Raw genomic sequence first — 22645 nt, forward strand, 5'->3', positions numbered from 1 at the left:
ACTCCACCACGCATTGTGTCTTGAACAATGTATAATTTAGGGTCAAACCATTATAGGAAGGATGAGAAGACGTTAGAGAGAATGGAAAAGTCCTCCAGAATGCTGCATGGATTAGAAGGTATTAGTGATAGGGAGAGGTTGGACAAACAAGTTTGTCAGAGACCTGACATTGGCGTAAAAACTACAGTCATAGTCTTTTTTTTTCCCTGGATTAGAAAGGACATTGCTTTAAGGCAGGGACTCCCAACATTTTTATGCCTTGGACCAATAACATTAAGCAAGGGGTCCGTGGACCCCATGTTGGGAACCCCTGCTTTGTGAGGGGGGCAAGTTTTTTTTATACAGAAAGTAGTAGATACCCGGAATGCACTACAAAGTATCTACCTGTTGAAATGCCATTATAGTGTTTGCCTCTGTCTTTAGCCAAAGTGGCAGTGGAAGCAGACATTGGGACTTGGGAGGCATTTAGACAGACACATGTACATGAAGGATTGAAGGGATATGAATAAGATGCAGAGAGAAAGGCTTTGTTTAATTTGGCATCATGGTTAGCACAGACACATGGTGGTTAGCACATGGTTTTTATAGTGCCTATAAAAAGTGTTCACCCTCCGCCCCAGGAAGTTTTCATTTTTTATTGTTTTACAACATTGAATCACTGTGGATTTACCTTGGCTTTTTTTTTGACACTGATCAACAGAAAAAGACTTCCGTGTCAGAGTGAAACCAAATCTCTACAGAGTGACCGAAAGTAGTTACAAATATAAAAAACAAAATAATTGATTGCATCAGTATTCACTCTCCCCCCCCCCCTTAATATGACACACCAAATCATCACTGGTGCAGCCAATCGGTTTTAGAAGTCACATAATTAGTTAAATTGAGATCTGTTTTGAGACCTGTGAGCATTCAAGGGGTTTCAAATGACTGCAGTAAAAAATTCACCTGTATCTGGAAGGTCCAAATGCTGGTGAGTCAGGATCCTGGCAAACACTACACCATGATGACAAAAGAACACTCCAATCAACTCCACAAAAAGGTTATTGAAAAGCACAAGTCAGAAGATGGACACCAGAAAATTTCCAAGTTACTGAATATCCCCTGGAATAAAGAAATGGGAAGAATATGGTACAGCTGTAATTCTGCCTTGAGCAGGCCATCCTCAAAAACTGAGTGACCGTACAATAAAGGGACTAGTGAGGGAAGTCACCAAGAGACCTATGACAACTCTGGTGGTTACAAGCTTCAGGGCTGAGATGGCAGAAACTGCGTATACAACTGTTCCCTGGGTGTTTCATCTGTTGCAGCGTTATGGGAGAGTGGCAAAAAGAAAGCCACTGTTGAAGAAAAAATTCACATGAAATCTCATCTAGAGTTTGCCAGAAGGCATGTGGGAGACTCTGAAGTCAGCTGGAAGAAGGTTCTATTGTCTAATGAGACTAAAATTGAGCTTTTTAGCCATCAGACTAAATGCTATGTATGGTGTAAGCCAAATACTGCACATCATTAAAAACATACCATTCCTACCATGAAGCATGGTGGTGGCTGCATCATGCTGTGGGGACGCTTCACTGCAACGGGCCTTGGAAGGATTGTGAAGGTCGAGGGTAAAATGAATGCAACAAAATACAAGGAAATCCTGGAGGAAAACCTGATGCAGTCTGCAAAAAAACTGTGACTTTGGAGAAGATTTGTTTTCTAGCAAGACAATGACCCCAAACATAAAGCCAAAGCCACACAGGAATGGCTTAAAAACAACAAAGTTAATGTCTTGGAGTGGCCAAATCAGAGTCCAGACCTCAATCAAATTGGGAATTTGTGGCTGGACTTGAAAAGGGCTGTTCACTCACAATCCCCATGCAATCTGACAGAGCTTGAGCAGTTTTGTAAAGAAGAATGGGGAAAAATTACAGTGTCCAGATGTGCAAAGCTGATAGAGACCTATCCACACAGACTCAAGTAATTGCTGCCGAAAGTGCATCTACTGAATACTTATGCTATCAGTTATTTTGTGGTTTATATTTGTAATTAATTTATCTCATTTTGTAGAGATCTGTTTTCATTTTGACACAAAAGAGTCTTTTTCTATTGATCAGTATGAGAAAAGCCAAATTAAATCCACTGTGATTCAATGTTGTAAAACAATAAAACACGAAAAACTTGAAGGGGGGTGAATACTTTTTATAGGCACTGTAGTGAGCTGAAGGTTCTGGACCTGTGCTGTACCGTGTTCTATGTATGGATTAGGAACAAGAGAAGGTTTTTTTTTAAAAAATGGACTTCTCAAGGCATGTAAACAATACAAGAGCACACAGGGTGAAATTCCTGTCCTAGTTTCCTACTTCTCCCTGGCTTTATCATTTTTAGTAAATTGCTAAATTTCTAACATCCATCAATTCTGCTTGAATGTAATTTTTAAACTCCTTCACACATGCCATCTGATTGTAAGAGTGTATCCCAGCATTTTCTGTTTTTATCTCACTACCATTCTGTTGTTCCTGTATCCAATAACCCCACATGAAAAACAGACCTCATTTTGCCCTTTATTTCTTTTTCCATTTGTGCTCTCGCCCTTCTAGATCTATTAAATAATTATACTGGTGTAGAAACAGAAGTGAAAATGACCCTAAATTGACCCTGCACTCTGTCTGAGAACATTAGCACAGATACTGTGTGGGCAAGGGAAATGAGATAGCAAATTGCTAGTAAAATAAAAACAAATTAAATTTCTTTTTGAAGCGTATTTTCTTATTGGACCTTATAGTTTTAATTTTGCGGCAACAAAAGGCAAACAAAAAGCTACAGCCTCGCCTTATGATGATGAACTTGGCTGTGGGATGGAAAAATCTGCCTGGAGGTGAATCCTTAGTCGACAATTCAGAGACAACGTCTGCCAGCACACGAGCACTGAGCTGCTGAAATGCTTCGTAATGTTTCTGCTGTTGTAAGCTGATCTCAGCTACTTGAGCTGTGGGGTCCACAGAGGGAACACCACAACTCATCAATAAACGGAAGCCTGAGAGCACAGTAACAGCTGTGCATTGTGTTAGTATGCACAACGTGTGTGTAACTAATGGCCTGCCAGTCAGTATACTCCGCAGTAGAGTCTGCCATTTAAATGTTCAAATCTATAACCTCCCTCTTGTTTGTTACCTGCGTGGAACAGAGTCCAGTGTGTATCAGATTTACTTTCTATTTGTTTGGATTCTGTGTTTCATTCATTTGTCGTTTTATGGCAGCAGAATACTAAAAATACTATAAATTGCTTTAATAAATATATGTATAATATTACAAATAATTTAATTAAATACACAGTGTAAAAAGAGAGAAAGAAAAAAGAAAAAAAATAGTAAGTTTGTGTACATGGATTCATTATCTATTCAGGAATCTGATGGTGGAGGGGGCATGTCCTGGGTGTTGGGAATCTTTAATGATGGACGCCACCTTTTGTAGGCATCATCTTTTGAAAAAGTCCTCAGTGACGTCCAATAAAAAGGAGTAGGAATAAAGGAGTAGAGATAATGGAAATTGATGAGATGCAATCAAGGACTTTGTTCACCGTTTCAGAGGAGAAGCCACTGTTCAGGTTGAAGAAAGGCATTTCAGAGGCACCTGTGTGGAATGTTTCCCTTTAAACAATGCTGCCTGATACGTTGGGGCTTTCAACATTTTTTAAATTTTTGTTCATTTTTGACCATGCAGATAGGCAATCAAATTATTACATGTTGTGAATTCTAGCCCACACTCATGTGCTACTACTTCCCAAAGTGTCCCAACGTTGGTTAATTCCTATTTCTTGTCTACATTCTCTCTTTGGTGTATCATCCAGAGAGGATAGGTTCCATCCCTTGAACATAGTTCTGCTTATTCACTGCTGTACACTAACCCCTGAATGAACCAGCGTTAATTTTGCCTGTACCCCCATTTTGGGGCTCCTATTCCCCTCAACTACCCAGAGATTTCTCACAATACAAGTATAACTTGATCAGAGAAATGTAGCTATTGATGAAAAATCATGAAGATCTGTCTAACATTGTTTTCTGCTATCCTGGTAGTAACATAATAAAGAATCTGTTGTACAATGGCAATAATCTATCACTATCCCTCTATAACAAACTCAGGAATGAGTAAAGTTCCTAGTAGTAAAACATCAAATATTTGAATATATATATCAGAATATTTGCTATTCCTGCAAAGCACAAGGAGGAAAGTTACAGGGAAAGGGATGTAATAAGAGAGGTAGTGATGAGCAAAAGAACAAAGAAGCTGAAGACTTAACTTCTTGTTTAGTGAAATCTCCACAGCACCTCTGTTCCCTCAATGGAATTCTCCACACATACTCTTTGCCACTTTTAACCATATCCAGATTCCAGGCCATAGCAAGGCTTCAGACATAAATGGAAATCTGTCTCCCAGATGCTTCTGGGACATCAACAGATGCTCTATCTGTAGTGCTGAAAATAAGTGGGAATAAATAAGACTACAGTGAGCAGTCTTTGATCAGCAAAATTAATTAATTGCTGAATTTCTATAGCACTTACCATCTCCCAACTTTTCAAATACCTAGAGGGCACTTCCTCTAATTGGCATTCTTCTTCCTCTCCTTATTTGGTTATGAGAAACTGTTTCCTCAGCTGTGCCAATTAGTAGAAAGATTGTGCCTTTCCAATAATGCAATAAAACTACACTCTAAAGTTAATATACAGTTAATGAACGAAACTCAAAGAGCATCTAATAGGGTTAGGAAGAGTTTAAAATTTGCTCTTGCAAATGGTCATCATTTTCTGCTCCTTCACTAATTGTCCTAAAGATATGTCTGTAATGTGCTAATGAGCAATGTGATTTTAATATGAGTCAGTAGTGTGAGAGCAACTAAGCACACAACAAGCAGAAGCAAGAGTTAACCCTTCAGCTCCTAATGCCTGCTCTGCCTTTGAGTGAGATCATTGCTAGTCACCACTTAACAGCAAAAGACCCGTAAGCCTTGATGTTTCGAATAGTGTATTCTACATCTCTCATTTTCTTGCCATTTCACAGATGTGCATGAACTTAGACAGTCAGCTTTGATGTTTCTCTCTAAATTATTCTTGGATTCTACTTTATCTTTCCCCTTCAAGATCCCTACGTGCTAAATTCTGAAGTTTTCCAGACCTCAGGCTCACTGGTCATTTTGGCAATATTATAAAACTTCCTTACAAAAAACAAACAAATTTTAACTTCTCTTATTGTCTATGGTTGTACCACATTTTGCACTGGAATTTTGAGTCTTAAAGAAATATTAAATCCTGTGAGCGAAAACACTTTGTTAATGGGAAAGGTCAGAGGAGAATGGCCAGACTATTTCAAGCTGACAGGAAGGTGACAGTAACTCAAATAGCAACGCGCTACAACAGTAGAGTGCAGAACGGCATCTCTGAATGCACAACACGTCGTATCTTGAAGTGGATAGGATACAGCAACAGAAGTCCATGAACATACAGAAATACTCTCAGTGGTCACTTAATTAGGTACATCTTGAATGTAATAAAGTGACCACTGAGTGTGTATTTGCTGCAAATGATGTCAGAATCAGAATCAGGTTTAATATCACTGGCGTAACCCTCAGGTTACAGCATGAGTCTGAGGGAAGACAGTCTGTGGCCCTGCCAAACTTGTGAAGTCTCATCTGTGTGATGTATTACCCTGTTACAAATCAGTACCACGAATTATCAGGCGGTACACTGCATGCAATTAAATGATTGAGCTTTATAATTCTTAATTTGACAATAGGGTTAGTCAAGAAAACAAAAAGAAGAAGGCCCATTTTAATTAAACAGTCTAATGCGCACGTTGGAGCTCATAGTTTCTCATCCATGAGTCCTTCATCGATTTCCCACACCTCCCTCCCCCGCAGCCACAAGCAGCATCGACTCCTGGCCCCATTCCAAGCCCACTCTGTCCTACAGTCTACCTCTCCATTCTGGCATTTTCCGCCAAACATCAGACCTCAAACAACTTGCTCTCAGGCACATAACAAGAAAAAAACACTCCTTTAGTCAGACAGTGGAAATTTCCTAAGCCCCCGTTATCTCTAGCCATAACCCAAATACTGCTGCTACAGAACAAGCATTACATTAGCAGTGGAACCTTTCCCAGGGCAGTACACTGGCATACATCATGAAATTTGTTAACTATGAGGCAACAGTACAATACATGATAAATTGTAGAGAAAAAAAACTTAAGTACAGTAAGTTTATACTGCATTTATATTAAATAGTTAAATTATTATAGGATCTGTAGTGGAAAACCAGAAATAAAAGAAGTAGCGAGGTAATGTTCATGGGTTCAATGTCCATTTAGAAATTGAATAGCTGGGGGGAACAAGATGTTCCTGAATCACTGAGTGTGTGCCTTCAGGCTTCTGTACCTTCTTCCTGATGTTAACAATGAAAAGAGGGCATGTCCTGGGTGGTGGAAGCCCTTAATGATAGAAGTGGCTTTTCTGAGGCACCGTTCCTTGAAGATGTCTTGGATGCTACAGAGGTTGGTATCCATGATGGATCAGACTAACTTTACAACTCTCTGTAGCTTACTTCAATCTAATACAGTCGCTTCACAACCCCCCCACCCCCCACCATACCAGCTGGTGACGTAGCCTGTCAGAATACTCTCCATGGTACATCCGTAGAAGCTTTTGAGTGTTTCAGGTGACAAATCAAACCTCCTCAAATTCCTAATGATATATAGCAGCCATCTTTATAGCTGCATCGATACGTTGGGGCCCGGTTAGGTCCTCAGAGATAGTGACTCCCAGGAACGTCACATTGCTCACTCTCTCTACTTCAGATCCCTCTCTGAGAATTAGTTTGTGATCTCTTGTCCTACCCCGTCTGAGGTCCACAGTCGGTTCTTTGGTCTTACTGACTTTGAGTGCCAAGTTGTTGCTGCGACACCACTCAGCTATCTGGTGTATCTCGCTCCTGTACGCCCTCTCGACTCCATCTGCGATTCTGCCAACAATGGATGCATCATCAGCAAATTCATAGAAGGCATTTGCACTGTGTCTAGCCATACAGCCATGGATGTAGAAAGAGTAGAGCAGTGAACTAAGCACACATCCCTGGGGTGTGACAATGTTGATTGTCAGCGAGATGTTTTTACTGATCCACACTTACTGTGGTCTTCCGGTTAGGAAGTCAAGGATCCAGTTGCAGGGGGAGGTACAGAGACCCAGGTTATGTAGCTTTTCAATCAGAACTGTAGTAATGATGGTGTTACATGCTGAGCTATAGTCAATAAACAGCACCCTTGTATTGGTATTATATTTTGGGGGTGGGGGGGTTTGCATGTGTATTAATGTATCTCTTTTTTTGGAATAACAATAACCAGCACACTAATGACATATATACCTGGTCTACCACAGCTAGGTCATGTTTCTTATTTGTTTACACTGAAGATTTTCAATTGAAATGTTTCAATTTCCAACTTTCTATTAAATTCTATAGTTTGATCACTCTTCCCTAAAGAGCCCTTAAATCAGGTTGTTGGTTAACTCCTTCCCATTGAACAATACTAGATCTAAATAAGCTTGTTTCTTCATCAGTTCATCAAAATATTAATTTAAAATATCAACCCTGGCTGCTAATTTGGTGTTTCCTGTGTACATGTAGATTGGTGTATTATCTTTTTTAATTTCCTGGTGCATACTATGCACTATATTGCTATTATGGCTTGTCAATGAGTCACAGGTGCTTTCTGGCCCTCACTGTTTCTCAGTACCACCACCCAAAAGTATTATATTTCTCCATTTTCTGAGTTAATATCCTTTTTTTCTTAACTGTTCTAATTATGAAAGCTTCCCACTTCCTTCTCCACTTTGCTTGTTTCTTTTGAAGTTAAATATCCTGGAATATTTAACTCCCGAACTTCATTTCTTTGCAACCACCTCTAAGTACCAACTATAAGATCACATCTGTTTAGTTTTACTTGTGCCATTGATTCACCTGTTCATCGGCTTTGTTAGGATTCTAGAACAGTCACTTAATTATCCAGGAAGAATCAAGAGATTGCAGATATTGGAATCTAAAGCACACAAAAAGTAAGAACATATTTTTTCCAATACAGTATTTGCAATTTTATGGCCACACCTCATGAAACAATAATTATATCTGGTCAAAGTCTCAAAGTGCTAAGGTGGGATTTGATGTCTCATTTCCTGATTATTCCAGTCATACTCAGCAATCATATGAGTAAACAATATCATTAATTAAGAAAAACAGTTATTCTAATCTCCACTTTAAAACCAAATATCTTAGAGTTACACACACGCACACCAGGGCTGATGTGAGCAGGGAGAAGATGAGATAAAATAGAAAGGAAGCTATTGGCAGCAGTTTTGAAACCTGCAGATGGCATTATGAAAGCAAAGCTGAATAAAGTGAGGAGATTTGAGACCATCAGAAGCATTAAATTAAAATGCAACATATCAATTTAAAGAAGAATAAAGATACAGGAAGGATGGACAGGAGTGAGACCTACAGTAGAGTTCCCCCTCCAATGTCACATGGAAGATTAGATATTGATACGAGTCTCCTCTATTCCCTCCAAACACTCTCAAGGCAGGTGCAATGCAAACTAAGTATCATCTTCTTCCAGGAAGTATTTCCAGACTAGGTACAGCATGTATTAGATACTGAGTTAATCTGCTTTTAAACTTTCTGATCTATATCACTAGGACTGTTACAGAATGGGTTAGATGAAGAGTAAAGCTGATTCCAAACTCCTAATCCAGTGATAGCATAGAGTAAATCTCATTCAACAATATTCTATCAAACATCTTCAGCAAAGTTTAGATACAGAATAAAACTGACTCTGCACCTTCTTATCTAATATTTATTCCATGCAGAAACCTCCATCTACTTCTAAATCTATATTGTATCATGTAAATTTAACTCCAGCTAGCGAACTCTACCATCTGTCCCTCACCACAGAATTGTGCCACTGTCAAAATTCTGCATCCAAGCATTTTCAGAGTGGCTAAGACTAGGACTGCACTAATTCCTTGGAAACAAATTCAAGCCTTCCTGTTCCATTCTAAAACTAAGGGATGCTGCATTGTTGGAGATGAGTTCTTTCAGACAAGAACTTAAAAGGGCATAAAAGATCCCACAACATCCAGTGTCACAGAATAAACAGCTAAAGCAAGTACTGTTGTCATTTAACCCTTTGTGTTCATGTGATATTGCAGAGTATATATTGGCTGCTGTGTTCACTACAAAAATGAGTACACATCATTTGGTTGTCCCAATCAGTTTCAGCATCCAACAAGGTGAAAGCCACAATATAAACTGAATCCTTTTATTTCAATTTCCACTGCAGCTGTCAGATTTTTATACAGAATAGAAGAAGAAAAGAGAAAAATCAGGAACAAAAATCAGATGCAGCTGCAACTTAGGAACAGAAACAAGGTCAACACACAGGTCAAGGACAATGGGAGTAATAGTGAGTGATGCCTCTGAGCTGAGAAGAGAAGATGGTTGGGTCAGATTGTGATCAGAACCTCTCGTCAGAGCAGCATTTGATGACAATATGATGAGAATGAGCAAAGGGATTAAAGGGGGATTTGTGGTTTGTGGCTGGAAAGAATTTGGTGGGATCTGTTTCTGTGTTGTACATCACTATGATTTGAGGAAAGACTTTGAACTGTTAATCAAATTGCCACATTCCCCCCCCCCCTCCTTTCAAATCCATTCCTCAGCTTTTTCTCTCCAGTCCTGCCAAAGGGTTTTGGCCCTAAACGTTGACTGTGCTTTTTTCCATCGATGCTGCCTGGCCTGCTGAGTTCCTCCAGCATTTTGTCTGGGGTGGTCGCACTTTAGAACTATTTGAAGAGAAATGCTATGATATTTTAATTTTTCACTCTATTCCCACTTTAACCTATCTATTTGAGGCTTCATGGAATATTACAAAGAGGAAGAGCACCTCATCTTCAGACCAGCATTTTGCAGTCTTCCAGACTCAGTAGTGAATTCTGCAAATGGAGGTAACTTGCTTTCTTGATCTGAACATTTCTGATCAAAGTTGGACGTAAATCATGCATCTGGTATTGGTTCAGTTTTAATCTGTCCATTGGTACAGACTGATTTCCTATGCATTTGCAAAAAAAGTTGAATTTCCATAGCATTTTGCACTCATTCATTTCAATTATTACTCAGTTGTTATTAACCCACTAATCACTCCACACCAAATGGCTAAACATAGACATTCCTTATGCCCTATCTACCCATTCCCCCACCTTCTCTGCAATTTAAAGCCAAATTAATTTTCTCTCTTTACCCAAAACATTAACTCTCCTTTCTTTTCACTGACGCTGTCTGAGTCCGTCCAGCATTTTCTGCTTCAGTTTCAGATTTGCAATATCCACAGTTCTTTCTTTTAAAATGTTGTTGCAATAACATTTCTAGTAATATTGACTAATTACAAAAAGCTACTTGGAGCTCAATTACAATCTTAATATCCTTTCTCCGATGACTGGTCTTTAAATCCAGTTAAGAAGTTTATAACTTCTTAATCAGGTTTCAACACTGCAATCTTCAAGGGGGTTTAAAATTCTTTTTAATTAAATAAGAGAGAAAATCAGCAAAAATGCTACAGTTAAAGATATTTGCGGGAAGGGAGAGCCAACGAAATACGATTATTGATCGAAACCTCCAAATGATTGTGATTTTTTTAATCTCCTTCGTGGACATTGCAAAGATGGTGAAAGTACTGCAGTCACTTCGGCAATAAACCCGTCGTTCAATGGGTTAACTAAAGGTTGTACTAATTGGACGGCTGGCTACAGCGAGATTAGCCAATGGGACGGCGAAGCTGCGGCTTCCCCTGATGGATGTTTCTCTTCTCCAATCGGGACAGAGCTAAGAGGAGCGAAATAAACAATCTTGTCACTTGCGGAGAGCCGAGTGCGCAGAGAGCTGAATGAGGAGGTCAGAAGAGGGAAGCACCGCATTCTCAACCTGGGATCGTCCGCTGGAGTCTCTGTCGAGGTCTGGATTGCTGGCAGGAGTTTTCTGGAGCCCGCACTCGCTCTGTTGCTGCCAACCAGCCGAAGAAGTCTTTGCTTCCTACTGCCGCCTCCCGTTGCAAGCCATCGTCCTTCCATCCCATCTAACACACATATATTCGTCTTTGCTTTATTTTTGTTTAAAAGATGGTGAAGACGTCGTGAGGCGCTTGAGGAGCTGTTATTGCCCCTGCTGTTTCCGCAATATTGAAATGTTGATCCGCATTTAAAAGGGACCTGGATGGAAGGTGATTAACCTAGTACCGTGAAAACACCCCTGATGTCCAACGAAAGGAACCTTCTTCAGGGGAAGCAGTCAGAATATTTATTTTTGCAACCAGTAAGTAAAAACTTTCCGTGTTTATCCCCGAAACTGGGCTGCAATGAGTTAAATATCAGGCATGGTTGAAACCCCAAGGGGGACTTTTATTGGTAAATGTAGAGGAACTGTGGCACAATGCCAGTTCCCACTTGCTCTCTGCACAATGTTCAATTATTTACGGCTTCAGAAGCAAGCTCCCCGTGCCAGCAATACCTCTCTCCAGCCAATGACTCTCCCTTGTGTGGCGTAAATCCTGATCTACTCTGGCACACTCGATGACCAGTTCCTACAGCCTAGCCATGTGGATAAGCTGCCTCTTGGAGTTCCACCTGACTAGAGGATACAACTACGTATTTTCCTACCTGCCTGTTCTGCTTTTCCTGACGCTGTGTGGCCACCGAACTGTGAACGTATCTGCTCTGAAATGTCACTCCGAGTGCCTTTGCGCCAGTAACATAGTCAGCTGCTCTAAAAAGGGACTGGTTAACATCCCTACCTCTCTCCCCGAATACACAGCCGTTCTGGACCTTAGCTACAACAGTGTGACGCGCTTGAGAGCCGAATGGACCACAGTCCGTCTCGACAGACTCCACACACTGCTCCTCAGCCACAACGGCTTGTCCTTCACGTCGGAGGAAGCTTTCACGGAGGTGCCGCATTTGAGGTACCTTGACCTGTCCTCCAACAAGCTGAGAACTCTTGAAGAACTGCACTTCCAGGGGCTGGAAGAGCTGGAGGTCCTTCTGCTCTACAATAACCAGATCTCTCAGATTGACCGGACTGCCTTCGAAGGCCTGGAGAGGCTTCAGAAGTTGTACTTGAGTCAGAATCTGATCACTCGATTTCCACAGGAGTTGGTGGAAGAAAGTACCAGGTTGCCCGAACTGGAACTTTTGGATGTGTCTAGTAATAAGATAAAGGCCCTTCCTATACAGGAGCTGAAAACTCTACCTGCATATCTTAAAAACGGCCTGTACTTACACAATAATCCATTGATCTGTGATTGTAGCTTGTACCTTATGGTCAACCAGTGGTATAACAGGCGCTTCAGTTCTGCTGTGGACTTCAGGAATGAATACAAGTGTGTCCTGCCTTTAAACCACAAGGTGTCCATCAAGCTGTTTGACTTGCAAGAAGAGTACATGAACTGCAGCACCATTGTGGATTCAGAGGTGGAGGCCTTCTTGGAGGGCACCCTGACGATGCACTGCGACACCAGATTGAGGAACATGATGAAGGTCTGGGTGACGCCAGACAACAAGACCATTGAGGCTGGCCACGACAACCAAAGTCTCAGGATGCTGCCCGACGGCAATCTGCAGCTCAGTAACCTGCAGCCTGAAAACTCGGGGACCTACACTTGCCTGGCCAGCAGCAGCCGGTTCAACGAGACCATCCACGTGCAGCTGAAGGTGCACAATTCCACGGCAAGCGCCATGCACGAGACTCTGAATACTGCGTACACCACACTGGTTGGGTGTGTAGCCAGTGTGGTTTTGGTTCTCATCTACCTGTACCTCACGCCGTGCCGGTGCCAGTGTAGGAATAATGCCGACAAGCAGAGAAGCCAGCAGGAAGAAAGCATTCACTCGTCCATGCTGAGCGCCAGCTCCATCCACGACGTCTCTGTGGATAAGGCGGCCGTGGACCGGCGCGTGGCATTCATTGAGCCAGCCAAGGAAGCACAAGGGCAGAATGGGAGGCACAAACCAAATGCTGTGGAAGAGTTCGAGGATAAGAGGCTCTTAACGGTGCCCAGAAAGAAATCTGACTGTGGGTCCGTTGGCTCGGTGTCCTCTGACTCTCCCATTGTCGTCTAACACAGTGGGTTTGAGCCATAGTCTGCGCAGTGGGTGCAGGCTTCTGGCAGGCTGCCGGGTGAGTGATGCCGATGTTTAGCAATGCTTCATCAGGAGTCAAGTGGTCACCCATGCGGGTCTCGATTTGCTAAAAACAATTAGCGGCAACATCGCCAGGGCACAACCTGAAAAGGCAGACTGAAGGATCACAGCGAGATCTTAACTGTTGAAGATAATAATCCATATTTATTTTTCTTAAATTATTTTGTACGCCAAGCTGGCTTACTGTGTATAGGCGCTGCAGATTTCTAAACTACACAGTGTTCAACCATTTTACTCCACTAGTGACTGGATCGACCGAATCAAGTGGCTGATGCGGCTAAACCCATTTAGCCCACAGGTGACCCACAGGATTCTAAAAAAAAATTCAAAGAGATCAGAATAACAGAAAAGCCCTCTATTGGCCCAATAAGACAGGCAAAAGGGGAATGAAATGCTAACCACCTCGTACATCAGCAAACGCAAAATAATAATGACAAACGAATCACCAACCTGTCATCCCAGCAAAAATTCATGACGGTGGCATCGCAACATACATCTGGGAACAAGCTTACCAAGGGGTCACTGAATCACTGACAGACCTGAACGTTCAGAGTCAGCACACCCTCCTATCTAATCCTGCAAAGGTGCACTGAGGCAAAATGGACAGAGTTGAACTCCGAGTGGTGCACGCCTTAACAGTTTCCAGAACGTACTGAGGAAAATAGGGGGGAGAAAAATACATGGACATTGATAAAGTTCAGTGATACCTATGGGACTAGTGCCTCAGCTCGTGTGAAATTTGGGTTATCAGTATTTATCCTGAACGGTTTATCATCCTTTGGGCTAGAGTGGAATAACAAATTAATCAATGCCTTCTTATCAGGTATTTTGATCCAACCTTGTCTGAAGTGGGTTCTGTCATGACTAGTCTGATGAGGCCTGCTCATCTCCAAAGGGTAGCCGCTTGAGGAAGATATTGGAAGGTAACATTAACCAGCACCTATGGAACTGCTGCACAGGGAGAATTAGCAGAGCAAAGGATACACTGGACCTGACATTAATGCATGCCTGAAACTCAAGAAAGCCAGTAAATGAGAGAGAAGAGCCAGCTAAAAAAAAAACTCTGCATATATATTGCACCTTTCACGACCTCAGGATAGCCCAGAGCACTTCGCAGCCAATGAAGTACTTTTTAGAAGTATAGTCACTGTGGTAAAGTAGAAAGAATATGGATTGGTGCAATAACAGGTTAATCTCAAAATATTCCTTGTCTCAGTGTTAAGTGTTATGTTTTACACTGTGTTACTCCAACAGTCCAATGCAAGCACTGCAGTACATGAATATTTGCACACCTCTCTATAGCATGCAGTGAAACAGTGTCACCCCTAACTTATTTCTAGCACACTTAACATCTCACTCGTTCATCACCAATTCCTCTATACACATTCGTAGAGTTTTTAAGGATGATACAAAGTGAAACACCTGCATAACTAAAATTGAATTGGTCTGAGATTAAAAACAGGCACTGCATGAAGGCTTGCAAATGGGGTGTACTGCATACATCTGCTTGAAGATACCGATCTTTACTTCAAAAGTAATGATTCATGTTTTTTGTGGTGTCTATAATTACAGTCAGTTTCAGGGCAACAACACATCCAAGGAATTTAGACAATCACATGTTGTTTGCGTCTTGTAATTTGTGCCCAGTTTTCTGTTAAGTGCCTTGATACTTTACCATGTCTTTATTACTTCATATAGTTCCTCCAGTTTATAGTGTGATAAAGAATATGATGGTTTTTGATGAGAGGGAGAATCAAATGGAAAGAAAGAAAACATACTGACTGTTGAGGTGGTGCGAGGTTCTGACACGATTTTGTTATGATTTACCTGAGGGAGATGTACCCAATACGCCAAAGTTGTAGTGTTGGTGGTTTTGTTGCACAATTTACAGATGCTGAGAAATCTTCTGATTATTGGGATTCAGTACAAGTTAACATCTCCATAAAGCAGAGGGCGTGTTATAGAATCACAAGCGTCTGAATAAACTGAGAAAGGTTATCAATATAAATGATTAAAGAGTAGATCATCTAAAATAAGTTGTGTAAAGGGGAAACAAAAAATAATATCAGGCTCCATCATCCCGGGGGATCTCTCTCTCCAATTTTTGATGTGAAAACAGAAAATGCCAGAAACATTCAGAAGGTCAGCCAGCACTTGTGGAAAGAGCAACAGAGTTAGTGTTTTGGTTTTATTTCAGATTTCCAGCATCTGTGATTCTTTTGTTCCAGTTTATTGATATTTGAGTAAGACTGATCACTAACTTTATATTTTTATGCAAAAATAAAATCCCTAGTTGTTTTTGCTACAGAGCAAGTAGTACTGGATGTGCAGCACGGAACAGTATTAAAAAGATCCAGTTGCAATGCAGCAGTTTGTAAACAGCATGCTCCCAGATTTAGCAACGCAATGGCTAGGTAGTTCTGCTTTACTGCTGTTGGCTGTGAGATAAGTATCCTCCGGGCTGCCAGACAGATCTCCCCTGTTATTCTTGGCATTGATGTCATCAGAACATTTACCATCACCTTTAAGTTCAGAGCCTTAGATTACATCTCTTCTGAAAAATGACACCAGCACTAGCATTAGCTCTAGTGCAGCACAGGGAAGGTCAGACTGGATCATGTGCTCGTGTCCAGCCAAATTGGGATAGACACCTTTTGCTGCCTGCAGTGTAATTGCAATAGATCACCTAATAACTTTAGATATGCACCATGTCACCCAACAACAGCCAGATTTCCAAGCACTTGGTGAGTGGTCTGTGTAGTACTTGCTTTTACAAAAGCACTTTGTTCAGAGATCTGCACTTATCCCGCACTCAGGGATTAATGCAGAACTGGCGATATAGCTAGGGTCCATCAGCTCCAAATTGCTCTAAGCTGACACAGCCATCATATTCATATGCCTGTTTGTGAATTCAAAGATGTTTTAAAAAAAAACAGCAAACAAATAGCGTAAAAAATATTGTTCGGTCAATCATGTTGTTGAATGCATCAGCAGAGAAAACTGTTATCTTACTGGCTTTTTTTCAAGTGTCTTGAAAGCAGAGTGTAGGAGACTGCCCTCTGCAGCGGTGATCTATGGCTCTCCTAATGTCACTCTTGTACAATGTATTGTGATTTTGGTAGCAACTTATCATGTTGTGTAACTGTAAACTCATCTGTGTGCATAGAGTCTAGAGCAGAAATCTTGCCAGCTCTCATCCTGTCCTTCGTCGTGAGTCCCTTTTCAATAACAAGCTGTCTGTGTGCGCAAAGTCCAGTTCTTTCCATGGCTGAATACCTTTTGATCAGTTTCAGGGTTTTCTCCTGGAGGAGGGGTTTTTACTGATTATTCTTAATCCAGAGAATGATTGAATCTGATCATAACACACCTGCTGCCCTCACCCCAACTGATCTACTGCTAATAATAATCTTTTAGCAGAAATACTCTCAACGTAATCCCCTGTTGATGAAAATGATCTAGCTCGCACTGCATCTCCTGATAGGAAATTACCAAATCCAGCGTGAATTATACTCACTCAACCCTCAATATCGTTGTCAAGAGTTTTGGTTTGATAAAATGCAGTATTTTTAATGTATATTTAATGTATTGTTAATTTCTGAATTCCTGGCTGTTCAAGTACTTATGAACAATTTCACCTACATATTTATATGTAGAACTGAATTAAAGGCACACAGAACTTGGAAAAAAATTAACTCTTGCTCTTTTACAAGCGTTCTTGGTCCAAACCACCACCTGTCACCACAATGAGTAAGTGTAAAGGAAATCTATTTTGGAATCTAAGAGATTTTGTTTTTAATTCTTTTGGGTCACTGGATATTTCCCCTAGATAATATAACTCGAGTCTTCAGTGGCAGCTGTAGACAACTTCAGCTGAAAGTCAAATGAATGTCACTGGTTGAGGTTAGAAATAGAGGCAAATCCAAGTTACAAGAAATTTATAACCTAAATATGGGCCACTAGACATTATTATCACCAGGACATGATTTATACTGCACTGGAGAAAGAAGGACGAGAGAACAGGACAAGGTGAAATGGGGTGCAAGCTGGCTAGTGTGGAGAATAAATACTGGGATGGAAGTGGTGTTTATGTAATTCTGAGTAATCTTTGAGTGCTTTCTACCATTCCTGCTCTATTCTTTCTTCTCCCTATTCCCTACATTGAACTTCCACTTAAGCAGAAATTGTGCAATTTACCTCAGTTTATCCAAGCAGCACTGATTTCTAGCCCTTTGAGTAAAGAGATTTCTCCCCACTTCCTTAAATAGCTAATGCATGTTTTACAAATCCCGGGTGAGAGGGGTGGCAGCAGCACGCACGCATTTCCTTGCCTCATTATAACTCTCGTTTCTACTTCCACTCTGCCTGTAATTGGAGCCACAGTAAAAACGCAGCCCTTCATACTTCTCTCTAAATATGAATGTAATAATATGCTGTGGGGAAGCGTATTTGTTCCAATTTTACATTACCAAATGGAACACTCCTCACAAAGAAACACAATCGTAAGGGAACATGCTGACTTGTTACACAATGCCACGGGGCTGGAATCAATTTCCAGGCTGGAATGTTGTATTTGTCTGTTGCTTTTGTGACTTTACATGTTATTTGACAGCCTAGTCTGAAATTAAACCCGTAGAAGGTATTAGCCGTGATTGTGAGATATCATTTTGTAATTTTCCTTTTTATGAAAATCTTCACTGGGGGCACAGGTCATTTGATTTTAACCAACAATAAGAGCTAACTGCTGGAGATATCGATGGCTGAGTATTTGTCTTTTTGATAGCACACAGAAAGATTTCCATGGTTGGTGTGGTATTAAACACTGCATCTTTCCTCCAAAAACAGACTGGAATGAGACTGTCCATATAAATAGCATGAAATCACAAGCCTTTATAAACGCCTGCCTCTCAGAGGTACACCAGAAAGCTTTACCTAATCTAAAAAGAGATAGGCAATTATTCTCATTTTAATCAGCGCGGGTCTTAGAATCACAGAGGTGCACAGCATAAAAATAAGCCTTTTGGCCTTGATGTACACCGAGAGTGAAAAGTGCTGTGAAAAACACAGATCTTTCTTTCTCAACCTTGCATTACCGATCTATGATAAGATTTTTATTTATTAAGATGCAGCGCGGAATAGGCCCTTCCATCTGCGCCACCCAGCAACCCCCCGGTTTAACCCTGGCCTAATTGGAGGTATTTACAATGACCAATTAACCTACCAACTGGTATGTCTTTGGACTGTGGAAGGAAAATGGAGCACCAGGAGGAAACACACGCAGTCATGGCAAGAGCGTATAAACTCCTTACAGACAGCAGAGGGAATTGAACATGATTCGCCTGGACTGTAAAGCATTGTGCTAACCATGCCACCCAATGTAGGGTCCAACTACACAGGACTACATCTCAATTATATGAAGCAGGGGATCCCAACATTTTTTAATGCCATGGACTCCCTACCATTAACCAAGGGGTCTGTGGACCCCAGTTTGGGATCTCCCAGAAAGGGTTGTTGTTTCTTGATGATTTACTGCTGGGCGATTCACTGTACAATAGTGCACCTCGAATTGTTTACCTTCTAGAATCTGTCATTGGTTCCTTAACATTGTCAGTGATTGCAGCACCCCACAACCAATTAGGAATCGAACTGGCTCCGGATGATCAATTGAGTAATAGTTGACTTTTCAATTTCAAATGCTTTTATGTCTAATGGATGTTAAAGAACAGAAAGAAAAACATCAATACAATTTTAAATGATTTTATTCCCTGCATTCTGTTCATTAATCTTCAATCCCAGAAACCTGCAGAGCAGCCCTGGGAGGCTGGTAACTCATTATACACTTGTTCAGAGAGATCTGCATCGGGCCTTTGTATTTCCCCTTCCTAAAAACAACAAGTTTCACAGAATACCCCAGTGGTGCAATTATTCTAGACCTATAAATCATCCCTAGCAGCATATTAGTATTTAGAACTGCCATAATTTCAGAGCCAGAATATTAGCCATTTAGTAAGTTACCACATCCGGCAACGTAGCTGCATAAGATACATCTATCTGTGGCAGAGTTGCAACAACTGGCTGCTGTAGGTGACTTGCAGTGGTCACTTCGGAGGCAAAGTCTTGCCTTTACATCAAGGACCTGTTCATCAAACGTGCTAAATGGAATTGTCGGTGAACAGATCTGACAGCTCAGAACCGGTTCCACTGTGGACCAACATTGGCAGCAGAAATGTATGCTACCTTAGTCTTTAATTTCATGGCCTGGCATATCTCTCACTGGATAATTACCACCCCGCCAAGGGCATGGCTAAAAATGATAGGCACCAGCTGAGTGAAGTTATACTCCAGGATTAAAGATCAACAGAACCACTATTTAATAGCTAAATGATCTCCCAAATAATGAATCTGCTGAAAACAGTTAACCCCTAAATACTTACTCATGAGTGGTAATGGATATTTAAAGGGCAAACAGAGGAGGCTCCAAGAACATATCCATCAAAGATAGTGGGGCTTGGCATGCGCGTGCAAATGGCAGTTCAGCCAGGCATACATATTTTGATTTCCTACTGGAAACCAGCTTCTCCTGGGAGAGAGTAGCGGGATTTGTTTTTGCTGTTGTTGTTCAGTCGCTTTGTTGTGCTCAGTGACGTTCTGCCAAGAATTGCGGGCATGCGGTGTAGGCGCCAGAATGTGTGGCAACACTTGCGGGCAGCCCCCAGCGCATCCTTAGGTGTGCTGGTTATCAAAGCAAATGGCGCATTTCACTGTATGTTTCGATGTACACGTGATGGATTGTCATAAATTAACCTGTATCTGAACTGGACAGCCAGGTACAAGACAAAGTGAGAGGGCAATCTGGGGCAGGTACAAGGCCAAGTAAGATGGCTATCTGAGACAATGACTCAACTCCTAACACCATCAAAGTCATTCCATCATCAGGAAGACACAAAAGAGAAGCACAATGGAAGAACCTGTATTTGCCTGTGCCCACAACTCTTCAAAGGCTCAACCATCCAAGAGAAAGCAGCCACTTGATTAACACCCTACCCACTCCCCTAAATATCCAGTCCCTCCATCACAAGTGTGCAGTGGTACAATTCGTACAATCTACAAAATGCTCCTCACACGGGCCACTCCAACTGCACCTTCCAAACCTATGACCTTTGCCACCAGGAAGGACAAAGGTAGCAGGAACACTGGGACACCACCGCCTGCTGGTTCCCCTCCAAGTCACACAGTACGGCACGGTACTGCAATGCTATACAGCACCAGCAATGTGGCTTCAGTTCCACAACTAAAGAGTTTGTACATTCTCCCTGTGATCCCATGGTTTTCCTTTGCATGCTCCTTTTCCCTCCCACATTCCAAAGACATGAGGTTATTAAGTTGTACAGCCAGAAGTACTAAGACATCTGAGGTCATCCCCCAGCACATCCTCGGACTGTGTTGGTGATTAACACAGACGACGTATTCCACTGTATGTTTCAATGTACATATGCCAAATAAAGCTAACTTTCTTTCTTCACTTCCATCCTAACTTGGAATATATCGCCTCTTCTTGATTGGCGTCAGGTCTAAATACTGGAGCACTCTGGGGGCAGCAGTTTAAAGCAGCAACTCACCAGTCTTCTCAAGGGCAAGATGTGCCTCTATTGAAACCATATACTGAAAAAGAAAAGATCCAAACCTCTAGTCATGATGTTTTGAAAACTCATTCACTGCAGATAGTTTAATAATTGTCACTTCTTTCTATGTTAACATTTCACAGTTTAATTCATGTTTTTGTGTAGGAGAAAAATACAGATGACCTTTCATTTAAAAACAATTTAAAGCAATCTTGGTGTGTAGTAGTGATATTTCATCTAGATTTACAGCCTTACTATGCTAAGTAATGCCAGGCAGAGAGGCAGTAACATGTTAAGTTTTTGTTAAAAAAAATCTTTGTAAATGTATATAACAGGGTAGTTGAATTGCATTCTGCAAAAACTGTCAACTTTTTGATTGGGCCTCGACAGTAGTGCATTTTGAAAATGGGCAACAATGGTAAGAATTGTTCGGACAAGAGATTCTGTGAATGCTGGAAATCCAAAGCGAAATGCACAGAATGATAGATGAAATCAGCAGGTAAGGCAGCACCCACAGAAATGATCAACGTTTCAGGCCGAGTCCTTTTTTCCATTCTGTCGACTGTTTATTTCCATGGATGTTGCCTGACCTGCTGAGTTCCTCCAGCATTTTTGTGTGTTTTGCTATGATAAGAATCTGGCAATGGGACAGTTGGAGACAAGGAGTCACGAGTTCAAAACATGAGGAATTCATCCAGCTAGAACTGGCAGCTTTATCCTACTCAAGGGCAGGAGCTTTACGTTTATTGTTCTTGGCTTCATTTGTTTGGTCCACAACTCACATGGAGCTTTCTTCTGTCGACATCCTTCAAAGAAATTGTGCATGTAATCGTTTTGAGTGAAGGTAGTTTTAAATCCATTTAAATTTTTTAGTGAAGAATCCCAAATGAAGATGTACAAGGAACTGAGATTAAAGGATTTTCCCATGTAAATATTACACTGAGGGGGTAGGACAGCAACAAACATCTCCATCATGATTGCAAAATCTGAACTGTATCCTCATTTCATCATATGACACTCAGCTCCTGTCGCCGCAGTCCCACACTCCCACCATTGATCAGCCAGCGTATCCACCCTTACAATACACCGACTGGAAAGTGAGCAGATTGATTATCATTAGGTTGGTTGGTTCTTAGCTCTCAGTCAGTTTGCTGCCTGCTGTGTGCTAATCTTCACTCCCACCCGTACCAGCAATATTTCCATGTTTGTTAGACAAAAACATTCAAAGCAGATGAAGGCACTGACACTTTCTCCCAGAGTTGTTTACATCAGTGTCCGTTATTTCTTGGAGATTCTAAGAAAACAGTGGAAGCAACCTAATCCCCAGACAGATAAATCTCTATTAAATAAGACGCCTGAAGTTCAGTCCAATGATGATGGCATAGTCTTGATCCTCCACTCTGTCTTGTTCCACCTATGTAGTAAACAATGCCTCGTACGCCATGATGTTGTTCAGCTCAGTGTTCAACACAATCATTCCTCAGAGGCAGGTGGGTAAACTGTCCTAATTGGGACTGAAAACACCTCTCTGTAATAGGACCTTGGACTTCTTGACAGAAAGATCCCAGTTAGTACGAGTTGGCAGCAACATCTCAAGCTCCATCACACTGAGCACTGGTACACCTCCCCCACCCCTGAGAGCTGTGTGCTCAGCCTGCTGCTGTCCACACTGCTGACTCACAGCTACCCTCTGAAATTCAGCTCAAACTGCATCATTGTCCGCTGGTGATACTATAGTGGTTGGCCTCATTAGCAACAATGA

At 41.4% G+C, this 22645-nt stretch overlaps 1 protein-coding gene across 1 annotated transcript; it reads left to right on the plus strand.

Moving 5' to 3' along the window:
* Positions 1 to 10915: 10915 nt before the first annotated feature.
* amigo1 (adhesion molecule with Ig-like domain 1) lies at positions 10916 to 18935 on the plus strand. Its single transcript, XM_059950336.1, has one exon. The coding sequence runs from the start codon at positions 11639 to 11641 to the stop codon at positions 13181 to 13183; it is 1545 nt and encodes a 514-aa protein (XP_059806319.1). The 5' UTR covers positions 10916 to 11638; the 3' UTR covers positions 13184 to 18935.
* Positions 18936 to 22645: the final 3710 nt, after the last annotated feature.

Source organism: Hypanus sabinus, chromosome 25 (assembly GCF_030144855.1).
Source record: "Hypanus sabinus isolate sHypSab1 chromosome 25, sHypSab1.hap1, whole genome shotgun sequence".
NCBI lineage: Eukaryota > Metazoa > Chordata > Chondrichthyes > Myliobatiformes > Dasyatidae > Hypanus > Hypanus sabinus.

Bases quoted from the DNA above. Each gene is read 5' to 3' on its own strand.
- amigo1 (XM_059950336.1), top strand. From the start codon at position 11,639: ATGACCAGTTCCTACAGCCTAGCCATGTGGATAAGCTGCCTCTTGGAG.